The sequence below is a fragment of the Aedes albopictus genome, chromosome 1 (assembly GCF_035046485.1).
Source record: "Aedes albopictus strain Foshan chromosome 1, AalbF5, whole genome shotgun sequence".
NCBI lineage: Eukaryota > Metazoa > Arthropoda > Insecta > Diptera > Culicidae > Aedes > Aedes albopictus.
The window spans coordinates 57,017,334-57,044,508 of NC_085136.1; the positions used below are offsets into that span (position 1 = coordinate 57,017,334).

Genomic DNA, 27,175 nt, shown 5'->3' on the forward strand with positions numbered 1-27,175 from the left:
TTTATCTCCACTGTACCCAAAACACGGCTGAAAAACTCCAAACAAGCTGCGATGAAGCCATTCTCTAACGACCGGATAAATGAGCCTTCACCGTCAAAGAGGTAAACGATTCTGCTCATCAGCGCCACCCGACAAAACACAATAACAAACGAACCACGGCAATCAGTTGCATAGTAGGCGTCCGTCGTCGGTGGCTGAGTTTTACTTTTATCAAGGTACCCATTTCACCAGGTTGTAACAGACCAGGCGAAACCTCGCAGAAGGCCATGCTCCACGCTCGAATCACCGTTGGCTCGGTTGAAACATAGTAGCTGCTAGCCATCGAAACAGTTTTCCACCCTGTGTGTAGTAGGCAGGGGGCACCCACGTTTTAGTCCATTTTCAACCACCAACCGAAACGGATTGCTTCGTTCGGAAAACTGCAAAAATTCGAGCAATCAACGCGCGACGATCACCGGACGATACCTATCTATCGTTCTACGTTTCCCATACATTAACGCTAGTAATTCTCACGCGGAAGTCTCGCTGGAACCAATTGGGCATCTTCTTCGTCACCGCTGGCTGTTCCGCACAGTTTGCATTTTTGACCCGACTGCAGCCTCAGTCAGTGGCGCAGCATCATCTTCCACACCGGATTGACATTTAATAAATTGTTGTACATATGATTCTTTGTTGTACCGAGAGCTCCGATCGAATGTAATCTCCCGTGGCTGCTGCGCGGTAACGATCGCGCATCGATCGCAGAACGAGTTTTGCCTATGTGGAGCTGCTGAGCAGAGTCAAGGATATATCAAAGTGACCGTTGACTGGCATCTTCGATCATCGGTTGCCTACCACCATCTCCACGCCTGCTGAGAGGATCGCGAAATCGTAAAGAATTTTCTGTTACTTGATAGCCAGCGTGGGGTGCGCTCGGAAGCGGGAATTCTTTCCGGTGAATCGTTTTCGTTGATTGTGCTACTGTGCTACAAAGAACCGTTCGGAAAAGGGCAAGATATGATCTTTGGTGCGCGGAGACAAGCATGAAGAAAGTTCTTAAACTAGTCGTTCGAGTTGGTGAAGATTTAGTACAGTGTTGTGCAGTGCCGGGATGGCCTCGAATCCGATGAAGACGGAGAAGATTGCGATGATCGTGGTGATCGTAGTGGGTTCCCTGTTGTCAGTAGTGCACAATGACCCAGTTCGGAGGTTTCAAAAAGTGACAAAGATCGAAGAAGATGAGTCCACCACCAAGATTCAGGACTTGGAGTCGAGTGTCGAGGAATCGTCGACTCCGGTTTCGGACTTCACACACAGTGAAGCACGCAGCAATGCGACGGACAATGAAGCGGACAGTGTTGGGATCAGTACAGTGATGGTGAAACTGAAGCATTTTGGAACGAAGAATTTTACGTTTCTGGAGCCGGATCATATACCGATCAGTGATTTTATGGGTCTAGACGAGAATGTGGATCTGGAGTTGCTGTTTAGCGAGCAGATGGGTGCAGATCACAAGGATAGCGGAAATCCCGTGGAAAATGTTGTGGTACGTGATGGTTTAAAAATATGATTTTATGAGGTGCCATTCAAACTGTTCTTGAGTTCAAAATAGAAAAACTACAGTGCTACATGGGCGAAAGATCCTATCACCGTTTTACTTAGTTGAGTTGCATGTCATAAGCTTATCATATTTTGAAACTAATGTAAGATCAACAGACACTGCAAGATGCCTTAAAGAGGTTTTGGAAACCCCAAATTGTTTTGTAGTCCAGAATCTTAAACCTTTTCTTTCCTTTCCTTTATAAATTTAATAAACCGCATAACTGAGGAGTGAAGTTTCCCGTAAAGAAGAGTGGTGTTGAATCCAAATACTTAAGCTTCAAATCTACGTCAGAAGGTATTGCATCTAAAAGCAATTTCGCCCTGTAGATTATAGATGTTAATAAGTATCATCGGAGAAGTTAAAATCTTCCAAGGCTGGTGAGGAAATAATCAACATACCTTCAACTGTACCTTCTCCATTAATAAAATATAGAAAAATAATTGACAAAACTAACTACAGAAGTAACTAGTTACGAATTTCTGAATGTGTTATGACAGAAGCTAAAAGAATGTCTTGGAAGATTGCTAACTAACTCCTGAATGTATTTTTGACAGAATTTCTTTCAAAATGTGGCTTAACTTTATTGAGAGGTCTTAAGAGAAAAAGTATTATTTAGACTTCTTGCAAAAGCCCGATATGAATTTATATTACACGGAAAACAATCGATGTAGTTTGAAACAACTAACACGTTTGTTGAATTTCAAACAAAATAATTAGTCATTTTTGAATAAGATTTTGTTGTACTAAACCAGAAATTGTCGTTTGAAACAAACAGGCAGGTTTGTTGTTTCTACCTATAGAAATTACCACAAAACAACAAACTTCATCGATTGTTTTGAACCAAAAATTAGTTGTTTGTACCTCTCCTAGTGTATTTTACTGATAATCTTGGCCTAGTAAAAAGATACCAAGCTGGCGTCATTGACAAAATCGTACAAATATTGAGAGCAGCTTACGTGAAAAAAAAATCCGGTACGAAATCATCCCACTAGATCCCTTGCAGGTTTTCTTCAGGGATTTTTTCACAAATACCCACACATCCAGGAATTTCTTCAGGATTTCCACAGGATGCCTTCAAGGATGTTCAAGCAGTTGCTTCAGGGCTTCTACAAAATTCTCACAAAGAATTCCATCATTAATTGTTTCAGGGATTCCAATACGGGTACCTCTAGGAGTTCCTCCCGGGTTTCTTTCAGATATCAATACAAGAGCACTTTCAGTAATTGCTCCCGAGGTTCCTCCAGGAGTTTGTCTAGGAAGCCCACTTGATATCCCTCCGGGAATTATTCCCGAAAGTGCTTCAGGAATTTCACCAGCTATTCATATAAGGATTCTTACAAAAATTCTTCCCAGGATTCATCCCGGGATTCCAACAAGTATCTCTGCCAGGGTTCCTCCAGGGATTCTTCCCGAAATTTCTCCAGAAGTTCATCTAGGAAATCAAATTGAAATTGCTTCGGGAATTCTTCCGGTAGTTGTTATAGAAAATACTTAAAAAACTAGGAATTTGTATGAGGATTCTTCCAGAAATTATTCCCAGGTTTCCTACATGAATTCTCCCCGGGATTCCTACCTAAATTCTGAAAATCTCAAATTTACATACGTTATAACCCTCACGTAAAAAGACACACTGATATTTACATTCCATTTTATAAGATTTACATAAAAGAATATCGTACGTAGAGGGTACGTTGAGCTGATTATGGTGGAGGTATGTATCCCATAATATCCCGAGCAGAGGAGAATAGCAAATTAATAACTGTGAAATAACATAACCTGTTTTTATATCTTGTTTGTTATTATTATATTATCAAGACATTGCTTCTTCATAACATCTTTTGTTGGACAATATTACTTTGTTATGATCATGGTATTGGCACAGACAAACAGACGTAACACTTCGAACATTTTTCGACTCAAATCATAGTCACGAAAACATATTCGCCCAATGCTAAAAGGCCTATGTTTGGCCGACCACCAACTAGGTGGCGGTAATGAGCAAACGTCAAGCTCAAACAAAAACGATGCGAGCGCCACGGTTGGGCAGTTGGCCAACTATCAAATTTTGAAAATGACCGTTAAATCGGTGTACGATGTGAATTACCAGAGTGTTACGTCTGTTTGTCTGTGGTATTGATATGCATTCATCGAATAACATATGAATAATATGTTTTGTTGTAAAACAAGTTTAGTTATTATTGAACCATTGAAAGTGTTTGAATCATTGCAATCTGTGATGTGGAGCTTGTGCATATTCTATCATCAGTTACACTTTCTCTTTTTTGTGGCATTACATCCTAACTGCAACAGAGCCGACTTCTCAGCTTAGCATGTTATAAGAACTTTGACAATTATGATCTGTTTTTATTTGTTTTTTCAGTAACGAATACAGATACAGAGTAAACATAAATCAGCGGAGATAAATCCAAGCGAACTTTCTCCAAAAGAACATAATGACACAAAGAGACGAACCAGCTATGGGCTGAAAGTCTCTTAAAGAAAGACAAATCAATCAATCAATTAATGCCACGATTCCAATAACGCCAAAGAGCCATTTTTGGAGACATTTCAGGCCAAACATGTCTAAAGGTCCTATCTGCAGAAGAGAGGCTCTCTTTGGTTACCCTCACATTCGTTAATATCTCAGCTGTTTATTTGTATTACGATTGACTCCTTGCATTGAACGATGGTCAAAACAATCGTCTTTTGATTTGTACTGCAAAAGTAGTTGAAACGTGTACCATTATATTGCAATAATTAAAAGAGAAAGTGAACAAAGAGAGCCTCTCAAATGCAGATAGGACCTATTGAAATGTTTGGCCTGATTTGATCAATTGAATTCCAGAAGGAACTTATTAAAAGTTTTCGTGGAAAAATCTCACAAATCGCAGAATAATCTTCTGAAAGACTTCAAACATATTTTGGGGTGAATTTTTCAAAAATAGCATCCAGGAGCTCTGAAATATTGCTTTCTGGGAATCGGGGTCTTTGAACCGCATAATCTGGATTTCCACACAAAAATATATATAGCTAACTAATTTTGTTTTGGGATTATTATCAATAACGTTTAAAGTTCAAAATTTGTTATTAAAATATTTTCCACATTCATTATTATTGACTTGTTATTGAACCAACTAAACATGTTATTAAATTGGTCTTCCAGAAACTTTTTTTTGTTATGATATTTGTTTTTTTGCCGCTTATGACAGACAAGTTTATAACATAATATGTTATGGTAATAACATAAAAACAACTGATTATATTATTCAGTTATTTTGCAAAAATAACTCATTTTATTATGCTGTTGTTATTCCCTTCTGCTCGGGTATTTTAAACTTTTATTTCGTAAACAGCAATGAGCAATTGTATCCCTAGTTTAAAAATAGCGGCGCAGCCGAATTTTTTTTTCGCCAGTAAGCGCTTTAGACTGAAAATTTGTTCTAAAAATGATTGCATGGGGGGGGGGCGTTTGGGAGCTTCTTAAACCCTAAGCCCCCCCCCCCCCTCGTGTCTACGCCAGTGAATGTACATCAGGGTGCTTACTATTTATAGAGATGGTGTCTACGGCACAGTTATTTCGCATCATGGGCCTCTATAGAATAATAATAATAATAGAAACTAGTGACTTGTGATTACATGGTTGAGTAATGCAATTAGTTTGTGTTTTATAGTGAATTAAGAGTGTACCAATAGAATATATCGACACATAACCCACCCATTATCCTTACCAAAATGATGCGCTCATTCTCGTTGGCTACACGAATTCACAAATTTATGGGATACAGTTATCTGCACCCAGGAAAGATTATAGTGTCTATATAACATCAAAAAAGGTATCCTTGACCGTTGAAAACCCCTCCCAGAGACAATTTCTGGCTACGCTACTGTGTACATTAGATATAAAATGTGCATGTTACCCAATGGTACGCCGTCCAATGGAAGAGTTTCGAATCGAATGGCTCATCAACTGCAAATTTTCGACCTACCAAACAACTTTGCCAAAGACAGCACGTTTCCACGTAATTAGGATTCTTAGGATTCGTCTACAGAAGTGAGATTTACCTTATTGTTTGGATGCGTCTTGTCCGCAGGTTTAGGAATGTTCCATCCTTCTGATTAGAGGCATTTATGAATGTTCTGTAGCGGCACCTAGGCCCTAGCGGAAACTTTCCGAACTAAATTGATCATCATTGCATATGCCTTGACTTACTTAACATCTTTGCTGAAAACATCACTTTTTATAAGTAGGGATCACGGAATACGTGTGAATATATGTGGATTCCAATGGACTCCAGCGCCCCAAAACGAACCTTCATTTAAGGTACATATTATTTTAAGGGTGAATAATATAACTGAAATAAGTATAGCCCGGCACAAATGGCTGAAGAAAGTGTACGGCACAAATTTTCCAAATGGAGGAGAACGTGCCTCTGAAGCTGACCTACTGATACCTGATGAAGTATAACCCGGATTCGCTGGTTGGGTCACGACTGCGCCCCGATTAGCGAACCGTGTTCATTCGTTGGGGCAACTGTCAACTGATCGAAATGCTCTAGACTAGACACACGCAAGTGACGAAAATTACGTCACTAAACACTCACATGCTTGCACAAACGTTCTGTATATAGGAGCTGCTATGCGACAGCGGTCAGACGTCGAACTCGTTTTGATATCAATTTTGACATCGACAATGCTTTTTAGTTGGGTTTTGCCCCAACCAGCGAACATCCAACTAACGAACTAATCGGGACTGTATATGGAAACAATAAAGAGTTGCCACTGTAACACCCTGGACCACCCTTATTTCACATTTTTGAAAAAAAAAATGTTCGAAAAATATGAAGAAACTTGCCCGAAGACAGCATATAGCGAAAATTAAAAGTTTTAGTTTCTAATCGAATTTCCTTAGAAAAAACGGTTTTCGTCCAATATTTTTTGATTGGATGATTTTATCGGAATATGTACTTTGTTCTGAACACTTTTTATTGTACGTAACCACACGTTTTTGTCGAAGACGACAAACTCGTATTTCTTATATTTTCGTTCTTAGGGCTCCTTTTCTATAAAAAAAATGTCTTTTTTTAAATTTAAACGCTTTAAACAAAAAAAACCCTTTTTCGTTTTTCACCATTGAAAGGTGAAAATTTGATCATTTGATCAATACAAAAAGATTGGAAATCGACTGGCGCCATTTTGAGATATTGAGTGTCAAAAAAGGCCATTTTTATAAGAAAACCATGATTAACTTTTTCAATTGAGGATATGAAATTTTGCTGCCTTTGGATAAAATGTTGCATATTAAATTGCTCGGAACATTTTTTCTGCGAAAAATCAATGTATGATAAATTATTGAAAAAATGCTTTTTTTGGAGTGTCACCCTATTTTTTCTTTAAAAATAATATCTCTGAAACCATAAGCGATATCAAAATGGTATTATTTTTGGGTAAAGCTGTTCAGAATTGAGTAGTTTTTAACTTTGTAGAACATTTTATTGCTCTATATGGAAACAATAAAAAGCTGACATTGTGATCTTGAGAAACATTTGGACCACCCTAATTACACATTATTGGAAATTAAAAAAAAAGTACGAAGAAACTGGCCCGAAGACAGCATAAAGTTAAAACTAATAGTTAAGCCGTAAATACTTTTTTCCAGGTAAATACGGCCCTCGGACCATTGTGCATTGTACACTGCCCAAGTAACACACATGTTATATATTAGTTACGACAGCGCAAGTTTTGGTTGTAAAAAAGTTAATTTAACGTAATTCTAACATTGTGTTAAAATAACGTCAAATAAACTTCTATACAACCAAAACTTGCGCTGTCGTAACTAATATATAACATGTGTGTTGCTTGGGTGGATCCCTTTTGAAAGCCATGGACTTTTTGAAACACTGGAACGTCTTTAAGGCTGCTGGAATCCCGTGAAACGCCCCTGAAATGTCTTGATATGCCTCTGAAGCCCTCCAAAATCTCTCGTCCAGTTGGCTTTCAGACAAACTTCACCATAAAATTTCCTAGCCATTTACCCTCCTTAACCCTTAGGGGCTGTCGATTAATTACGTAAGGAAATTTTTCCGATTTTTTCGACACCACCTAAATATTTTTGTATGGCGCGTAAGATTTTCCAAACCCCCCCTCCCCCCATAGACCCTTACGTAATTAATGGACAGCCCCTTATGGGTCTGGCAAAGTGCTGGGTACCTTTTTCGATTTCAAATCTCGATATTTAAATGATTATTGAGACTAGGAAGTAGAAACTCTGCTAGATCTAAGGACTCGTGAATATATGTCTATATATAAAAATGCAGTGGCATACGTGGGACCACGCATAACTTGCAAACGTCCGATTTGAGTCGGGTTTGTTTTGTTCCGTTAGTTTTCACCCAAGGAAGGTTTATGAGGCAAAAAACATGTAAAAATTAAAAAAAAAGCTAATTCAACTAAGAAACTCATTATCTACGATAACAGATTTGGTTGGACCAATCACCGTGGATTTTGGAAAATGCGCATACTGGGGAGCATATTCTTATACCATATTGAAACCCACATTGCTGAGTCTAGGATACCTTAAAATGTTTATGGCCAACTATGGCCCCATGGGAAGCGTATTCCGAAATTTCAGCTTCAAAGTCAACACGTTTTATAATTCCAGGCTGGTCAGATACTATATGCTGAAGCAATTTTAGGATGATTGGTACCGAGATTGCTGCTAGCATACCGAAATGCCCGTGCATCGTATTATATAAAAACATGGACCCGGAATTTCGGTATTTACGGTTACCGGACCGGTCCAACCGAATACTTTTTCGATAGATAACGAGTTTCTGAGTTGAATAAGCCAAAAATAAATAAAATAGGTGAAAAATTAAAGGAGATATGATAATTTCAATTTCGTGGGTACCCGGGTACCCTGCCAGCATTCTACGGGTGTTTTTGTTTTTGCTAGCCACACTACAGTTAAGCCATGTGCTTCCATGACAACCCATGACAGCCATTATTCACGGATGAATCCGTGGAAGAATTCCTAAATGAATTCCTGCGGGAATAGCTGGAGAAAACCCTGGTGGATTCCTTAGAGGAATCCTGAATTTCTGAAGAAACCTCTTGAGGTATTCCTGGAGGATTCCTAAGAGACATTTCTGGGGAAATTCTTGGGAGAATCCCTGGAGCAATTTCTGGAGGAACCATTGGAGGAATGTCTGGAGAAACTTCTGGATGAATTCCGGTCGGAATCCCAGGAGGAATTTCTGGCTGAACTTCTACACAAATTCCTGGCAGTATCCCAGGAGGAACTTCTGAAGAAATCCCAAGATGAAATTCCGTGGAACTATCTCTGGAAGAATTCCTGGAGGAATCCCTGAATAAATTCCTGGAGGAATCTCAAGATGATTTCTGGGGGGAATCCCTGCTGAAATTCCTAGAGAAATTCCTAGAGGAATTCCCAGAGGCATCTCTGAAGAATCTTTGAAGGAATACATGGAAGAATTACTGGTGGAATTTCTGTTGAAATCAGTGAAATAATACTTGGATGAATCTCTGGAGAAATCCCTGAAGGAATTCCAGGAGGAAAAATCCTGTACAAATTCCTGGAGGAAACCCGGACAAATTCCCGGAGGAATCGATGGAAATTCCTGGATGAATTGCTGTAGGAATTTCCGAAAAAAAAATCATAGATCAATTTATTCCTGGAGAAATTCCTGAAGGAACTCCTGAATAAATACCTGGAGTAATTCCTGGAGAAATTCTTGGAGGAATTCCTGGAGAAGTGCCAGGATAAAATCCTGGAGGAATGTCTAGAGGAATACCTGGAATAATTCCTGGATAAATTAAGGGAGGAATTTCTGGGGAAATTTCTGAAACAATCCCTGCAGAATTTTCTGGAGGGCTCTTAAAGAAATCGGTGGAGGAATACCTAGAGGAATCTCAGGAGGAATGCATGCAGTAATCTTGTAATAATTGTTGCTGGAAGCATTCCTAGAGAAATTTCTAGAGGAATTCCCACAGAAAATCTCTGGAAGAATCCTTAGAGGAATACCTGAAGGAATGCTTGGTAAATTACTGCAGGAATTTTTGTAGGAATACCTGGAGGATCTCCTGAAGAATTTACTGGAGAAACTGCCATAGTAATTGCTTAAGGAATTCCTTGGAGAATTCCTGAATCAATTCCGAGAGGAGTTTCTGAAGGAATTCCTGGAGTAATTCATGGCGGAATTCCTGGGGTGATACCTGGTGAACTTCTTGGTATTCCTGGAGCAGACCCTGAACGAAATCGTAGATGAATGCCTGGAAGTATCCCTATAGGAATCCCTGGAGGAGCTCCTTGAGGAATACCTGAAGCTATTCGCAAAAGTATTCCTAGACCAATCCCTAGAGGATTCCGTAGAGAAATTCCTGAAGGGATGCCTGGAAGAACCCCTGGAGAAATTCCTGGAGATATTCATTTTTTTTCATTTATTTAGTTAACATCAAATTCATGATAATACTGAATCAACAATTTGCCGCCATAATACTCGATTTGCAGCTGCAGCTCTCCAACGTCGGTCACACCCAACACTCGCCAGATCACGCTCCACCTGGTCCGCCCATCGTGCTCTCTGCGCTCCACGCCTTCTTGTACCAACCGGATGGTTAGCAAACACCAACTTTGCAGGGTTGTTGTCCGGCATTCTTGCAACATGCCCTGCCCACCGTATCCTTCCAGCTTTAGCTACTTTCTGGATACTGTGTTCGCCGTAAAGTGCAGCGAGCTCGTGGTTCATCCTTCTCCGCCACACACCGTTCTCCTGAACGCCGCCGAAGATCGTCCTTAGCACCTGTCGCTCGAAAACTCCGAGTGCTTGCATGTCCTCCTCGAGCATCGTCCACGTCTCGTGCCCGTAGAGAACCACCGGTCTTATTAACGTCTTGTACATGGTGCATTTGGTGCGGGGGTGAATCTTTTTTGACCGCAGTTTCTTCTGGAGCCCATAATAGGCACGACTTCCACTGATGATGCGCCTTCGTATTTCACGGCTCACGTTATTGTCAGCCGTTAGCAAGGAACCGAGGTAGACGAATTCTTCTACCACCTCGAAAGTATCCCCGTCTATCGTAACATTGCTGCCAAGGCTTGTCCTGTCTCGCTCAGTCCCACTTACCAACATGTACTTTGTCTTAGCCGCATTCACCACCAGTCCGACCTTTGCTGCTTCACGTTTCAGGCGGGTGTACTGTTCTGCCACCGTTCCAAATGTCCTCCTAGCAATAATATCCATGTCATCCGCAAAACATACAAGTTGGCTGGATTTCGTGAAGATCGTACCCCGGCTGTTGAGCCCGGCTCGTCGCATAACACCTTCCAGGGCGATGTTGAATAGTAGGCAGGAAAGTCCATCACCTTGTCGTAGTCCCCGTCGAGATTCAAATGAACTGAATAGTTCACCCGAAATCCTTACGCTGTTCTGCACACCGTCCATCGTTGCTCTTATCAGTCTAGTCAGCTTCCCGGGAAAGCTGTTCTCGTCCATAATTTTCCATAGCTCTGTGCGGTCGATACTGTCGTATGCCGCTTTGAAGTCGATGAACAGGTGATGCGTTGGGACCTGGTATTCACGGCATTTCTGGAGGATTTGCCGTACGGTGAAGATCTGGTCCGTTGTCGACCGGCCGTCGATGAAACCGGCTTGGTAACTTCCCACGAACTCATTTACTTTAGGTGAAAGACGACGGAAGATGATCTGGGATAGCACTTTGTAGGCGGCGTTCAAATTCCTGGAGATATGCCTGAAGAATTCCTGCAGGAATCTTTAGATGAATTCCTTGAGAAATCTCTGCAGGACCTGGAGGAATCTCTGGTTGAATTCCTAGAGGAATTCTTGGACAAATCTCTGTAGGAAGTTTTATAAGAATATCTGCAAAAAAATCCCGGAGGAATCCTGGGAGGAATTTCTGGATGAATCCCTCGAGGAATTCCTGGAGGAATCCCAGGAAGAATTCCTGAAGAAATCCAAGCTTCAATTTCTGAGGAGATTTCAGGAGAAGTTTCTGAAGAAATCCCTGGGGAAGTACTGAAGAAATTCCTGAGGAAATCCTGAAGGAATCCTAAAAAGAGTACGTACAAGCACTCTTGAAGGAATCTCTGCGGCAGCGTCTGAAGGCATCCCTGGAGGATTTCCTGAAGAAACCCCAGGAGGAATGTCGGAAGCAATCCCAAGAGGAATTCCTAAGGAAATCTCTAAATAATTCCTGGAGGAAGTTTAAGATTGATTACAGGATGTCCCTGAAAGAATAACAGAGGGAATTAACGGGTGATTCGCTGGAGAAATTCTTGGAAGAGTTCCTGAAAAAACTCCAAGAGGAATCTTGGAAGCAGTCCCATGAAAAATTCCCTTGTACATTCCTATATGAATCTCAGGAGATCTTTCTTAGCGAATCCCTAGAAAAATTTCTGTAGGAATCCCTAGATAAAAAAAATCTGAAAAATCCATGTCTGTAGTAATTTCTGGACAAATTTTCGAAGAAATACTTGGATGGACTCCTAAAGATTTTTTTGTACAAAATTTAAAGCAATTTCTGAATAATTTTTTAACAATCTCTAGTATTTTTTTTAATTTAGAGACATTTCTGGAGGAACCTCTAAAGATATCCCAGAACAAATCCCTGAACAAATGTCTGGCGGAATCACTAGATGAGTTCTTAAAGGAATCACTGGAGGAATCCATGATGGAATCACTGCAGAAAGCTATGGAAAAAATCCTGGATGAATTTTTCATGCTCATATAGTTTACGAAACTCGGAACAAAACTAAAACAGTCATTTTGGTTCCTCAAAACTGCAATGCCGATTTGTATATTCAAATATGCGGTGCCATGGCCATCTCAAAAGTAATCTCAAGTCAGCAACCCCCCCCCCTTGGCCCCTTTCAGAAAAAAAAATCCTAGCTACGCCAATGATTATATGACATTTTGCGTGGATCCGCGTTGTATATTGCTCTCAACATATTTTTTTTTTGTTTAAAGTGCCAAATATTCTTGAACATCTTTGAAGACATCATTTCAGTCCTACAAACCGTATTCGAGTTACAACTTTTGGAAGAAAATGTGGTGTTTTTATGAATTCTTTACAAATGTTCGACAAAAATGCATTCTTGTATTTGCTGTGCTACCTATTGTCTAATCCTTCACGATTCACTTAATAAAAACAGCTCGCAATCCATAGTTTGATAAACGCTGGTGTAGACCACAATGGCCCTTTTAATTCCGTACCTGACAAGTTAAGTTAAGCTTGACATCGGTATTGCCATTCCAACGTACCATAGATTATCAGTTAATTGATCGCATATTTTTCGCAACATGGGAGGAAGCAATTAGCCAAAATATAGAAACGCATGAATTATACATTGGGTGGTCAGCGAATAATTAACTCTAATAGGTTAGAACGCTAATTATTCAGAACAGTTCAAAATTAAATTCTCCGTATCAGAGTTGATGGAATTGCGGAACCGGTAATGATTCGCCCAATTCGATTCGAAGTATTAATTATAGCGTTAAATCATCATGGCAATAACATTTTTCATAATGTTTCACATCACAGTTCACGCAAGATCTGATACCTGAAATAATAATTTCCATCTATTCCAGCTCCAGATCGAAGACTACGATGACGAAGGGAACTCTCAGAGCTATTTTCTTCACTCTTCTCCGTACTCCGAAAGTAAGTAGGCACAAAGTAGGCTAATTACCGAACCACAGGGAGGAGGAGGCCACGCTTGACCGATTCCGGACAAATAGACACACACCGGGTACGGTGTTGGATCGAAGGAGTCTTGCACCATCACGTAACTCTTGTAACACACGTTCGCAGGTGGTGTGAAAAGAAAAAAAAACCCTACAAACTGGTGCGGAGTTGTACTTTCAGCACCAATTTCCCTTCAGGCGGAGGTGTCTGGGTTGCGCCACTGTCACTATCATTGTACTTCACCCACATATTATACCACGTCTCTGTATCACGCATGTATATAAAACCGCTTCACTTTCCGTTTCTCTTTGGTGGCTGAATGGCAATTGTTGGGTCTTTCTATGCTGGGACACCCTAAGACCCGTCCAATGAAACCTCACCCTGTTCATCGACATCGACCGTCTCCTCGCGAGTTACAGGCTTCTTCCGGGACGTCCTTCAGCGGCTAGGGGTGTACAAGTACATCATGGACTACCAGGAGGATCAACAGCGAGAACCAAAGGTGCCTCATCGATTCCATTCGCATTTTATCGACACACCGAGTGGCGGCATCCGTAATCTTCCGAATCATTTCGTTGACCAGGTGACTCCATCGTCAGGCTCCTCGACGAAAAAGCCTCCCAAGCCGCACAAGGCCCACGGTGGAGGGCTGTTCAACCAGTTCAAGCAGCGCATCAAAGCGATCTATCCGGGCACGGTGTGGTGCGGCGATGGCAACCAGGCCAAGAGCGAAAACGACATCGGGTTCTTCTACCAGACCGACGTGTGCTGCCGGGCGCATGATCTCTGCCCGACGGCCATCTCAGCCGGGGAGCAGTTCAACCGGCTGAAGAACAATGGATATTTTACCAGGTGGGTGTGGGGTGGTTACAGGGGTTAGAGATGGACATACTGTACTGATGGTTCTCATGGGTTGGGACCATTTGGGCAGGGAGGCCTATTTTGATAACTTTTCGCTATAACTCATTCTAACACATATTAAATGACGTGTTTTTTTTTCTACATAAGTTCCTCCAGGACTGCTTTTGAATTTATTTCGGTTGATTTTCTTTAATTATTTAAGAATTTATTTAAAATTTTTACAGATATTCTACAAAGGACTTTTCAGGAGCCTTCCAAAGATTTCAACCGTAATAAATTGTACAAGAATGGGTTTTTCATAAGTTATTTCATGAATCTCTCAAGAGGCACTTCCGAAAATTCTTCCAGAAATACTTCTAAATGTTCCTTGAGGAATTCTCGAAAAATTCGTCCCAGATTTTCTTCTGATTTTTTTTTTTCAAAATACTTAGAAGTATGTTTCCAAAGATTCATTGAGATATTCCTCCAAAAATTTCTCCAAGTTTTTTTTTCAAAAATTCTTCCGATGTTAACTTTGAAAAGTCCCAAGTAACAATGAATGCTGAGCAATGAGAGTATTAACTGGCTGGTTAATAGTGTCAATGGCTGAACACAATGACTGCTGAATATTAGTCTGAAGTATGGCTTATTCAACCTCTTCAATCAGCAATACAGAGATGGCTGAATATCAAGTTGAATAGAATATTTTGCATCTGTTTTTTTTTTTTTGTTGGTTTTAATTGGTTTTTCTCGGTGATGTTGAATGTCATTAAAAAAAAACATATAACGTTTCAACCTACTTTTTGGTTTTTTCGGTCATTATCAGAAAAATTCCGCCGCTCGTTCGTCTTCCATGATGACGACCGATAAAATAAAAAAGTAGGTTGAAACGTTAACCCTTTATAAGGCAGTGGCAACTATATTGCCACCTTATATGCAATTTTTTTTCTGTACGTTTAGAAAATTTTTACATCTTCTGTTTTAACTGATGGACACATTAGGCCTTTGTGAACACTCATGATTTTTTGAGCCATAACAAATATGAATGGGCTTTTTTAGAACAAAATGTCTCTCCAAAAACTGCCATTTTTGAGTGCATGAAGGTTTATAAGCTCGAAATTCTGTTATGGTGAGCGAATTGAAAATCGAATGATGGGGAATGAAAGGCCTATGTTCCTTTTACTTGTGGACAAAATTTCAACTTGATTGCTTCATTACTTTTAGAAACTCAGCCTTTTGAAAAAATGTACTATAATAAATGGGCATGTACTAAAATTGCCATATCGTCCAAAATAATTGACCAACCGAGTTCAAATCCACACAAGTAACTCATGAATATTAGGGAATAACCTGTCAAAAAATCAGCATGATTGATAAACGCATCACAAAAAAAAACAACATTTTAAACTTTGTTGACAAAAAGTTGAAATTTAGACCTTTTTTTTCATATAAAATCGACCATCGAATTTTTTGAAAATGAAAACGTTTTTATTCATTACACCACATGTACTGTATATTCCAATGTAGAACGAGTGGGTTCCGTGCCTGGTTCTCTCGGCCTTATAAAGGGTTAAATGTTTTTTAAATGACATTCAACATCACCGAGAAAAACCAATTAAAACCAACAAATAAAGTAAACGACGATCAAAACCAATGAAAGATTATGCATCTGTGTAACCAGTTCAAAACATACATCAAAATGTAGTATTATTCATCTGATGTTTAACCTTTGATCAAATAATTTTTGACAGCTAATCCAAGCAAGTTTTCGTAGAGTTCAATTAGCTTCTTCAGCCTCAATACAGGCTTAGTTCAACTTATGTTCTTGATTACAAAGACGCAACAAGTTATGCTCTCATATGCGAAGACATGTATACGTGAGTGGTGTAGGTGCTAAGGTGAGTGACTATCCATCAGGAGGTCCGAGTTCAATTCTCAGTTTTTGCACAGATTGATGTATACAACCCTAAACAACTCTTCTGGAAATAGAAAGCAACAGGGTGGCCACTCAACCGGGAATTCCGGGAAAACCGGGAAAAACCGGGAATTTGCTTAGAACATAAACCACCCTTAAAATTGAAGGTCCAGGATAATAATTTCTATTGCATCTACATGAGAATCATTATTTTTTCTTAAACATGGTCAATATTTTTGTAATCTAAAGATACTATATCGCAGGTACTAGATGCAGAGTTCAAAACTTAATCATAAGAGTTATTTTAGATTTTTCTTATATTTTGATTTTAAATCTTGGACTTTTTTAATAGAACTGTTGTAGAAAATAACATTTGTTTTTGAAAAAGCTAAGGTATAAATGGAAAACTTTAAATAATTTGTCTTGGGTAGAACAGTCAGTGTATTTTATCATTACAGAAAAAAATATTGCCATATTAAAAAAAATACCTTATTTTACCGCAGTGTTCCTTTACAATTACAAATGTGTATGATTTTAGAAATTCTGTTAAATCGATCGCCTTCAAGAATTTCATAACTTTTTTCCAGTATTCCATGTTGGACATGTTCTTTAGATAGTATACAATCGATTCTTCCAGGTTGCCTAACATTTCTCTTGATGATAAACCAAGGTTTTCTTCGCAGATTCTCCTAGAGATTCCTCCAAACGTTCATTAAGAGATTTAACAAGATATTTTCCCAGGGATTGCTTGAAACGTCTTACAAGTAACTTTTCCCAAACAATTCAACCATATCAAGCAGTGTTACCAATAATTTCCTTTTTTTTTCAAGAAAATTATTGATAAAATTATAAACAATTTCTAAAGACGTTCTTAAAGATTTTACATGCTTTTCGTCAAATACAATTCCAACTATATTTTACCTATTTGAATCCTCCCAGGGATTTCTTCAGGAGTCCCTCTTTCATTAGTATACTGTCAAGCATCTCAACAGTAAACATTATCAAGGAATCCTTTAATAATTATTCCAGAGAAACAGTTTTTACATTCCAAATTACCTTTACAAGTTTCTTCAAGAGATTTTTCGAACAATCTCCCAGGGATTGCTCCAGTAGATTCTCGAGAAATTGATTTGAGATTTTATTTTCAAAAATTTCATTTGGCATTTCTATTAGAAATCTCTACCCTAACTTTTAATAGAGCATATCTAATATGTATAAAATTCCGAAAATACTTTCTTGAGAAATATTTTAAGTTTTTAAGACTAGAGAAAATATTGGCTTCTTACTAAATGTGGCCTATATTGGATTTTGTTTTTCCACCAAAGATGCTCTAATAGCAGGGCTCATTCGCTTCTAATTGTTAGGCATGGTTTAGTTTTCGCTTTGTTCGAGATTTTACTAACGTTTTCTGAATTTTGAATGTTGATAACTTGCACATAACAAAAGAACTTTAGGTACAAAAAATCGCATTCAAGTATTTTTATGTCATTTTGAGCGTTAAACAGTTCAAGCTTAAATCATAAAATTGAACAGTTATGGTGTTATGTTGTTGGGGAATTCAAAAAATATATAAATGAAAATTTATAAAAGCCGCTATAAATTGTCAACCTGCTAGAACGCGATCAATTGAGCCAAAAGTCTACTTCACTTGGGCTGTTTATGATGAATGATATTTTTTGACATTGTTAGACCTTTGACAATGGTGCGCTTCCAGTAAGGTTAAATTGTTTACAAAATCAGAAAAGTGAAAAAATAGAAAATAGCAATATCAGTGTTCCGATTTAAGCATATAAATCAATTTCTAAAAAACCGGGAAAAAATTTTAGGTACCGGGAAAAACTGGGAAAAAACCAGGAATTTATTTTACCGAGTTGAGTGGCCACCCTGAAGCAAATAGTAAAAATGGGCTTACGAAAGTGTTTTTTTTTTTTCATTTTTACAGAATAAATAAATTTAATGCATTACTGTTTAAGCGCATATTTAGTCTTAAATCAGCCTTTCAATGAACCTTAAATCAGCTACATGTTGAATTAAATAACCAAAATTGAATGTTTGGGAGCTGAATGAAGGATTGTACTTCTTGTGCTCAGCTTTTGTTCAAATGAAGGCTGCTTTAAATTAGATGAAAACACGTTTGTAAAGCATCAAATTTTTACCTGGGGTATTCAGCAGTTCCTCCAGGATTTTTTTTGCGAAAATTTTTCTTTTAATGAGCAGTTTTTCTGAACATTTTTTAAGAAATACTTTCAAGAATATTTCTTAAACTCTTCCAGAAATTCATTCAGCAATTCACTCAGGGATTCCTTTAGGATTTCGGCAGGAATTCCTCCAAACATTCTACCAGTTATTCTTGAAAAAAAAAATCCCCAAAAATATTGTCAAAAAATATTTTGGATTTTATTCTAATGACTCACCAGAAGTTTTTCTAATAACTGATCCAGTAATTTTTCCAAATACCTCTACAGAAATTCGCCAAGAGCTCATTTTGCTTAGGGTTTCATTCCGATAATTGTTCAGATAGGCTTCCAAAGCACTGCTTCGGGAATCCACCAGAAAACTTCGACGGTTGTCACCAAGATTTCTTTAGAAAATTATCACAGCAATTCTTCGAAGTACTTTAAGAATTAAAAAAAAACTATCCAGCGGTTTCGGCACGGAATTCAAAGATTGCATTTGAAATCACTTCAAGGAGATTTTTGGATCTTTTCCGTGAGAGAAATACTTGATGAAATTCTTGAATGTATCTCAGAGAAATTTTAAGAAGAATCGTTGCAGATATTATTGGAGGAATTATAAAAAGCTTTTGAATAATTCTTGAGGGAATTTTTAGAAGGATTTCAAATGAAATCCTGAGACGGATTTCTGGAGAAATCCTTGAAGGCATCAATAAAGAAAGCCTTACAGAAATACCTGGAGGAATCTGTTAAGAACTTCTTGGAAGAAATCTTGAGGGAATTCCTGAAGGAGAATCTGAAGCAACTTTTCCTTGAGAAATCTTTGAGAACACGATTGCACAATGTCCGCTTTTCATTTCGGGTCGGGTAATACAAATTTAATCGTTTGGGTTCTTTGGACTGAGAAAGATAGAATCTCCATAGCATACCATTTCCAGTCGAAAACCTCCATCAAACAATATGTTTAATATACATTCTTCTAAGGGAATCCTCCAGAAATTCAATCTGAGGATTCCATCAGAACTTCCTGCAATGGATTCCTCCAGGAAATCCTTCTGAAGATTCATTCAGAAACTCCTTTGGAAGATTTTGCCAGAAATTCTGACAATTCTGACAGAAATCTATGGATTCCTCCAATATTCCTTTTGAGAATTTCGAGAGCAATTCCGTGTGGGAAATCCATCAGAATATTTCAGGCCAAACATGTCTAAAGGTCCTATCTGCAGAAGAGAGGCTCTCTTCGGTTTCGCTCCCTTTCGTTAATATCTCAGCTGTTTATTTGTATTATCATTGTCTCCTGGCATTGAACGATGGTCAAAATAATCTTCTTTTGATTGGTACTACAAAAATAGTTGAAAATGTACCATTACATTGCAATAATTGAAATAGAAAGTGAACACAGAGAGCCTCTCAAATGCAGATAGGACCTATTGAAATGTTTGGCCTGATTTGTCTGGGAACTCCTGCACAAGCTGCATTTACGGATACCTGCTGGAATAGCGATTTTTAAAAGGTATCCTCCAGAGTGCCTCTCGGAGTTTCTTCCAGAAACTTCTTGTAGGGATTCCTCCTTAAATTCTAAAGAGTCAAACCAGTCAAGGGCTGAAAGTCTCTATAATATAGCTAAATCAATCAATCAATTATTAAATTCTATCTGAAGATTGCTTCAAGAATTTCTTCTAAGGATGTCTCCAGAAACATTATCTGGGGGTTTATCTAGGAAGGCCATCAGGAGAGAGCTTCAGGAATTCCTACAGTGAATTCCTCCACACTATTATTCGGGAGATTCCCTCAGAAGGAACTTCTGGAGGTTTCTCATAGAAGACTCTCTTAGAAGATTATCATGAGAAGCTCTTGGCGGATTTCCAGGAGTTCTGGTAGGTATCACAGTATAATCCGGGAGAAATGCTTAAGACTATTCTGGAGGGAACCCAGCAGAAGTTCATAGATAATTCTCAGATGGAATCTTAGAGGAAATTCCTGTAGGTATCACAGGAAAACTACAGAAGAAATTATTTAACAAAATTCGGAAGAACTTCCTAAAAGAATAGCAGAAAACTCCGAGTAGATTCTTAGAAAAAAAAAACTCCTGAAATATGCCTTAAGGAAGATCAAAAAGAACTTCTTTAAAATCCCAAAAGAAACTCCTGAAGTGTGCCTAGAAAGATATGCTGAAAGAATTCCAGAAGGAGCTTATGAACGAATCCCACAAGTAACTCCTAGAACATTTTCACAAAGAGTTCCAGAAGAATGCCAGGAAGGCTCCCAGAAGGGACTTACATAATTTATCCTAATTTATGGAGGATTTAAGAAAGATTTTTAGACGATTAGAAGATTTTCGGAAGGAACTCCTGGAGCATTTTCAGAAGAAGTTCTCCGAGGGAGGAATCCCAGTTGAAAAATTCGTTAGAAGATTCTGGAGGAAATCCAGTAGAAGTCCATGGATAATTCCCAGATCGAATCCCAGAAGAAATTTCTGTAGGAATCCCAAAAAGAGCATCGGCAGAAATTCCTGGGCGCATCCAAGAAAGATTTCTAGAAAGTATACCAGAAGAAAAAACTCTTGAAAGAATAAAAAATAGCTTTTTTTGAGGAATTGCAGGAAGAATTTCTGAATAAGTCATTAGTGATTACATGAAATAACTCTATAACATTAACTAAAGGAATCTAAAGAAAGCAATGTATTAAGTATAGAAAAAACCTGTACAAAGGGGGGAGGTCAAAAATTCCCAGTTTTGGCGTGACATACTTAATGAATGATCCCTTACATGAATCTAAAAATGAACTCCTTGAGATATTCACGATGGATTCCCGTAGTAGAAGCTTATTACTGAAGGAATTTGAGGAAAAAAAACATGTGGATGAATTATAGAAAGTACTTTTGAGGAATCTTAAGAGAAAACTCTTTGAAAGATACCTTAAGGACAAACGTCATGAAATCCCGCTTCAACAGTGCATCAGAACTTAAAACGCACAAATTTCTTGAAGCAAGTTTCAAACAACAGTGCATTTTATTATTCGGTTCTTGTTCACTTGTAATAAGCTTGAAATAAGAAGCTCAGGTGCGCTGATTTTGTTTACGAAGAGATTTGTGCCCTCAAAATCGTGAGTAGGTGTCAAAGTCGGCCATTGTGGCGACCATTTTGGGATTCTAACAAGTCTGACCTTAAACGTCCATTAACTCTTTTGTCCTTAAACTCGCCTTAAGTAAGTTCTCCAGCTCCTATGAATACAGTTGAATTCTATGTATGTAACATAACCCGAGCAGAAACGAATAACTGTCAAATAACTGCAGCATACCAAAGTCAGGTATCATACCAAGACAAGGTATTGGTCGGTTATCCAGATATTGAAAATAACATATGTTGGTATTTTGTACGTGTTGATAAAATACCTCAAAAATTATTGGTTTGGTGTTGAGGGTTGCTTGAGGTATTATTCAATTGTGGAAAAATCGCTATTTGTATGGAACAATCGCCGATTATTATTTAGGTCTTGCCATACCTGATGTCATTATTCACAAGTTATGCACAGAATACACACCGGTTATTATTCTAGGTATTTACGTCTTATGCAGGGATTCTTAATACCTCATTCAGGTTGTAGGTATTCGGTTTTTCATACCTGAGTTTGGTATTCCTCAGCTATTTTCTCCTGCTTGAGTATTCAATAGAATTCACTCAAACGGCTTTTAACTGAATGAAAGATTTAGTTTTTTTAGTTTTTTTCGTTGGAATGAACGGTTAGATAAATCGAAAAAAAAAAATCTGGCGATCAAGGTTACAGGTAACATGTCACTTCAAGAGGTGGAAGTGCAGTAAATAATTTCTAACATTGTAAGGGTAGTTAATGTGACTTTGGTGTTATTTTGACATTTGTGTTGGGTTTGCCAGCATTTCGAAATAGCAGTTTACATTGAGCGCGAATCACTTTAGTTCGATTTGTTATATGATTGTCATAACCTGATCAAAATTTGGAAAATCACCCTATGTTGTTTATTTTTTGGGTGTTCTTTTTTAAGAATTGTTTGAACAATCACACCGAGAACTTTTTCAAAAAGAACCTGAGAACTTCTCTTGGAATTGGAGAATCTAATGTTGGAAATATTGTTTTTAAAATTCCATACAAAAAAGCAATTTCAAAGAGCTGGACTGCTGCCCTAATGCTTGATTGTTTCACCCAGTACCAATCGCTCCCTAACAAACTAAGATTTTATCTTTTTTTTATTCCCGCGCTTATGGGCACTTTGATTCGAACCTTGTTTGTCGTGCAGATTTGAATATGCAGTTGTTTTTATACAACTGAAAATCCCAAAAGACTCCTACGGAAATTCTTCAAAGGATGCCTCCAGAAATACTTCCAAGGATATTACCTTTTTTTTCGAAGAATTCTACAAGCAATTGCTCTACGAATTCCTGCAGGAATTTTTCCAACGATGTAAAACAAATCCAAGAACTTCAGAAACTCTGTCAAAGATTTCTGCAGGAATTTTCAGGAAGCTTTTTTAAGCATTCCTCCAGAAAATCCTTCATGAAATCCTTCATGATATTTTATATCAAACATTTCTTCAGAGATGATTTTAAAGATTGTTTGGAAAATCATTTACTCTAAGGATTTCTCCCACATTTTTTCCAAATATTCCCTCAGAAATTCTTTCAAGGATTCCTACAGAAATTCAGACTTCTCCAGTATTTTTTTTTATTTCTTGCCTCAGCGCTTTCTGTGAACATTAACATTGAGCAATTCCTTTAAGCGTTCCTGCAGCAACTCTTCCAAGATTTTTTCCAACAATTCTCGCGAAAGTATTTCCGAGAATTCTTTGAGAATTTTTTTCTATAACTTCCTTCTTTCTTCTTTCAAATTTCCTGGAGTTTGAAAATAAAAAAAAAATAACATTATCCGGGATTTTTTTTTCCGAAAATTATCCCAAGTTTTTGTTGAGAAATTATTTTAAAGACTTCCTATGGAACTCATTTCGGAGTTCCCTCAAGATGTTTTTGAAATCCTGTGGGAGTCCTTTAAAAGACTCCTTCAGAAGTTATGCCAAGGATTCCTCCAGGAATTTACATATGGGCTTGGTCAAGATTTTGCAGGTATACAATAATTTCTGAAAGAATTCTTCAAATGATTCCCTAAGAAATACATTCAAGGTTTTCCAGATATTTTCAAATATTCGTGAAGCGTAGAGAGAAACTGGAATAATATTGATTATTTTCGCTGAATTCCTCGGTCTAGGTACAGCCAAAACGACTGTAGGGCAACACAAAACAAATCGTATTGAATGTCCCTTGACTGAGAAAGCTAGCAAAAATAATCAATATTCGTAAAATTTGCGTAGACTTTACTAAAGATACTGTTAGAGATAACCTTTGAAGAAAACTTAGAGAAATCGCTGTAGAAATTTTTGGAGAACACATTAGAGGAATTTCTGGAAGAACCCTTGAGTTGGTGTTAAAAGCACTCTCCTGAAATCCATGATCAGAGAATTTTTAATAGAAATTCATGAACAAATACTTTAGGGAATCTACTAAGAATTTTTTGAATGAATCCTCGGGAAAATTCCTGGAAAAAAATGCGGAGAGGATTTTTTTCATAAAAATCATTTATAGAATTCTTAAAAAAAGTGTGTGATGCATTAGCATAAATTGCATTTAATTACGATAATAAAAACTAACTAAAATTTTCAACAAAAATTTTGGGCCATTCTTGAAAAATTTTAGCTGGAATTCTAGTAAGGATTGATGCATGAATCCTTACCTAATTTTTTGGAGGATCTCCAAGGGAGAATTCTTGTAAATCTGGAACCTAAGGGAAATGTGGAATTGCTTGTGAAATTCGCGAAAGATGTTAGAAGCATTCACGAAAATCCTTGAAATAATTATAGAAGAAAACATTGAAAGAAGTTGAAAGGATGACGGGCTTGGTGGTCTAGTGGCTACCGCTTCTGATTTATATGCAGAAGGTCCTGGGTTTAATCCCTGGCCCGTCCCTTTCCTCCTACTTTGTATCTTTCTATATACTTTCTCTCTGCTCTCTACATATACAACTCATGTATATAAACATGTTCATAGCCGTCGCTAGAACAGAAACGGGTTGAAAAAGCCGTTTCCCTTCCTTCCAAACTTTCACAGCACAGTGGTCACAATCCTATTAGAAAACGCCTACAAGTTATGCAATCAAGCGAACTGTGCCGCACATCTTCAAAAATAATAAAAACACACAATTCTATCACCTTACCCTGGTATCCACACACCAATGTGTGAACCTTCTGCCAACCAATTCCCACCAACACTCCAACATCCGCATGAATTTGTGCTGGCGCAGAGGTATATTCGGCCAGATGTGGATACAAACGATTGCAATCATCACTTCCTTACCCCTTCCCCACATTGACCTGCAACCTGACGTGGCAGGCGCCATTGTCGCCTAAAAATAGAAGATCACCAACGCTCACACACTGAAGATGCCTGCTAGTCCCGGCAGTTATTCTCATTGGTCCTTGTGTGAGTGTAGCTGGTCTGGCGATACTGGAGTAGCATCCACGGGCGGTCAATCAAGCTCAAGCTCAAGAAAACATTGAAAGAAGTTCTCGAGAAATCTGAGAAACTCCAAGACGAATCATTGAATAATCCTTGAAGAAATACTTGGCGAATTTCGAGGTGGAATTCTTGGAGAAATCCACGTGAGGAAACCTAAAGAAAAACAGAAGTACATTGCCGAATCCATTGGATAAATTTCTTGAAAATGGAAGGAAATCTTGGATGAATCCTTGAAAGACTTCTTATTCTTCTTCTTATTAGAAAAAACTCGGAATAACTGATGCAGAACCTCCTGAAAAGTTTCTTGGCCAAATACTTTCTTTTTCAGGAAGAATTGCCTGAGTAACTTCCAGTAGAAATTCCGGAAAAATACCCGAAGAGGCATCTGGAAGAAATCAGTGAGGGATATCTGAAAGAGTTTCTGAATAAACTTTTTAAAGAGTTCCTTGTGAAGTTTCTAAAAGAAATTCCGTGTGAAATTCTGGAAAAGTTATCGACAAAAAAACTTAAAAGAATTCTCGACTGATCGAATGAATTCTAAGAAGAGGTCTATAATGATTCCAAATAATTTTCTGGAATAAACTCTGAATGAACGTTTAGAAGCATCGCTGAAAAACGTTTAGGAATTTGAAGGAAAAATCTCCAACATTTTTTTTTTGAGAATTGCTGAAAAACCTGTTCATCAATTCTGGAAAATAAAGAAAAGTTCTAGGAAGGATACCTGGAAGAATTCTTGGAGCAAGTTTGTCATATTTTGAAAAATTCCAGGAGAACCTTCTGAAAGAACCGTGGTTTTCTAAGAGAATTCTAATTGCGGGACCCAGAATCAAAAGGGTGTAAGGATCATTTTGTCGATTTAAATATATGCTGAGCATATAGAAACATTCTTGAGTTTTCAAGCTTTCAGGAACTTTTTTCAGATTCTTTTTACGATGATTAGAAAAATTACTATAAATCGTGGAAAATTGGGTCGATTTTGAAACTCCATGCATTTTCAAACCTCAATTACTTGAAAGTGGGTTTTTGTCTCTTACACCCTCTTGCTTCTAACCCCCTCAATTGTAATTGTGACAGAGTGACCCATAATTGTGCAATGACTGTAAGTGATGCGACTCATGCGACTCATGCGAACCATAACACTTATATTTATGTTGACTGAAACATAATTCAAGTTGACGAACGAATCACAGAATTGTTTTTTGAACAAGTAATTATGTGAAACATGAAATGAGTAAAGAGGCCGACACTTGAACGTTCCAACAATTGTTAAATTTTTTTATATAAATATTTAATCCTTGAATTCATCGAGGAACAAAATCGAGAGGGACAATGATAATGGGCATTAGTTGCCATAGGAATTAGCTAGATTGACTTCTAATCAAGTGATTCAATAGATAATCTATTGTTTAACTTTTCTAGTGCACCATGATGGGAACATCTCGCTGGCATAGTGAGGGCTGAATTTTTATTAAAAATGAATCATGAAGAGGAAACGTTAAATGCACCAACCTGAAGGTGGTGGGAGCATAGAGTATTTTCGAGCCTCCCACATCATACAAATGCAAAATTTTAAACGATCAAATCGTAAATGCAAAATGGTAGTTAAGATAGAAAGCTCTAAGTTAATAACTTTGAAATGACCTTACAATTACTAAACTGAGTAGCAGTTGGAAGTTCTAACTTGGAACGTTAAACCAAGGAGAAGAATTCATTCTACCAAACATTCAATAATACTGAAAAATATGTGATCGAATAAAAGCCGCGGAAATAAAAGCGTAATAAAATGACATTCACTTTTTTGTCTTACAGATCTCATTGCGACTGCGATAAGCAGTTCTACAACTGTCTAAAAAACGCCAACACCTTAGTATCAAACCAGATCGGTTACACCTACTTCAACCTGCTCAAGCCACAGTGCTTCCGTCATGAACACCCAAAGGTTGCATGCTCAAAAAAGTAGGTATCCCAAAATCGTTAGACTGGTTCGAATTTTAATAGTTTTCCTATTTCTTTTAGGGTCAAGGGCAAATGCCTATCGTACGTGGTGGACGAAACCCAGGACAAGTTGTGGCAGTGGTTCGACAACCTTACCTACTGATGCAGTTACAAACTAACCATTCCTTTACAGGGTGCATTACAAATTTGTGTGTGTGGATGTGTGTGCATGCACGTAATCATACACAGCTACGTCTGAGACGTAGTCTTATTTATTAAAACTATAAACCGTGGACTCCTCCAAGCAGGGAGTTCTACCCAAACCCAACAAAACGTTCCAGTAGACTGGACTAAAAAAGCAAAAAGTGTGCAATTGTGATACAAAACCGAAACAAAGCAAGTGTTGCCAAATATACCGTAAAGTAAGCTGTGGAGCTGGCATTTCTCATTCGTCCAATTAGATGGCAGA

The 27,175-nt window shown here is 38.0% G+C and overlaps 1 protein-coding gene across 4 annotated transcripts; it reads left to right on the plus strand.

The window, feature by feature from the left end:
• On the plus strand, positions 1–27,136 carry LOC115264855 (uncharacterized). 4 transcript variants are annotated; one of them, XM_062844585.1, is made up of 6 exons: positions 4–1,525; positions 13,207–13,279; positions 13,723–13,805; positions 13,887–14,155; positions 26,581–26,727; positions 26,788–27,136. In XM_062844585.1, exons 1-6 carry the CDS (start codon positions 1,091–1,093, stop codon positions 26,867–26,869), a joined length of 1,089 nt encoding a protein of 362 aa, XP_062700569.1. In that variant the 5' UTR covers positions 4–1,090; the 3' UTR covers positions 26,870–27,136. The 4 variants fall into 4 exon arrangements, with proteins under 4 accessions (XP_062700568.1, XP_029724746.2, XP_062700569.1 ...); XM_029868888.2 differs by having other exon boundaries at positions 6–1,525; positions 13,663–13,805; XM_062844584.1 differs by having other exon boundaries at positions 1–1,525; positions 13,723–14,155.
• The last annotated feature ends 39 nt before the right edge of the window (positions 27,137–27,175 follow it).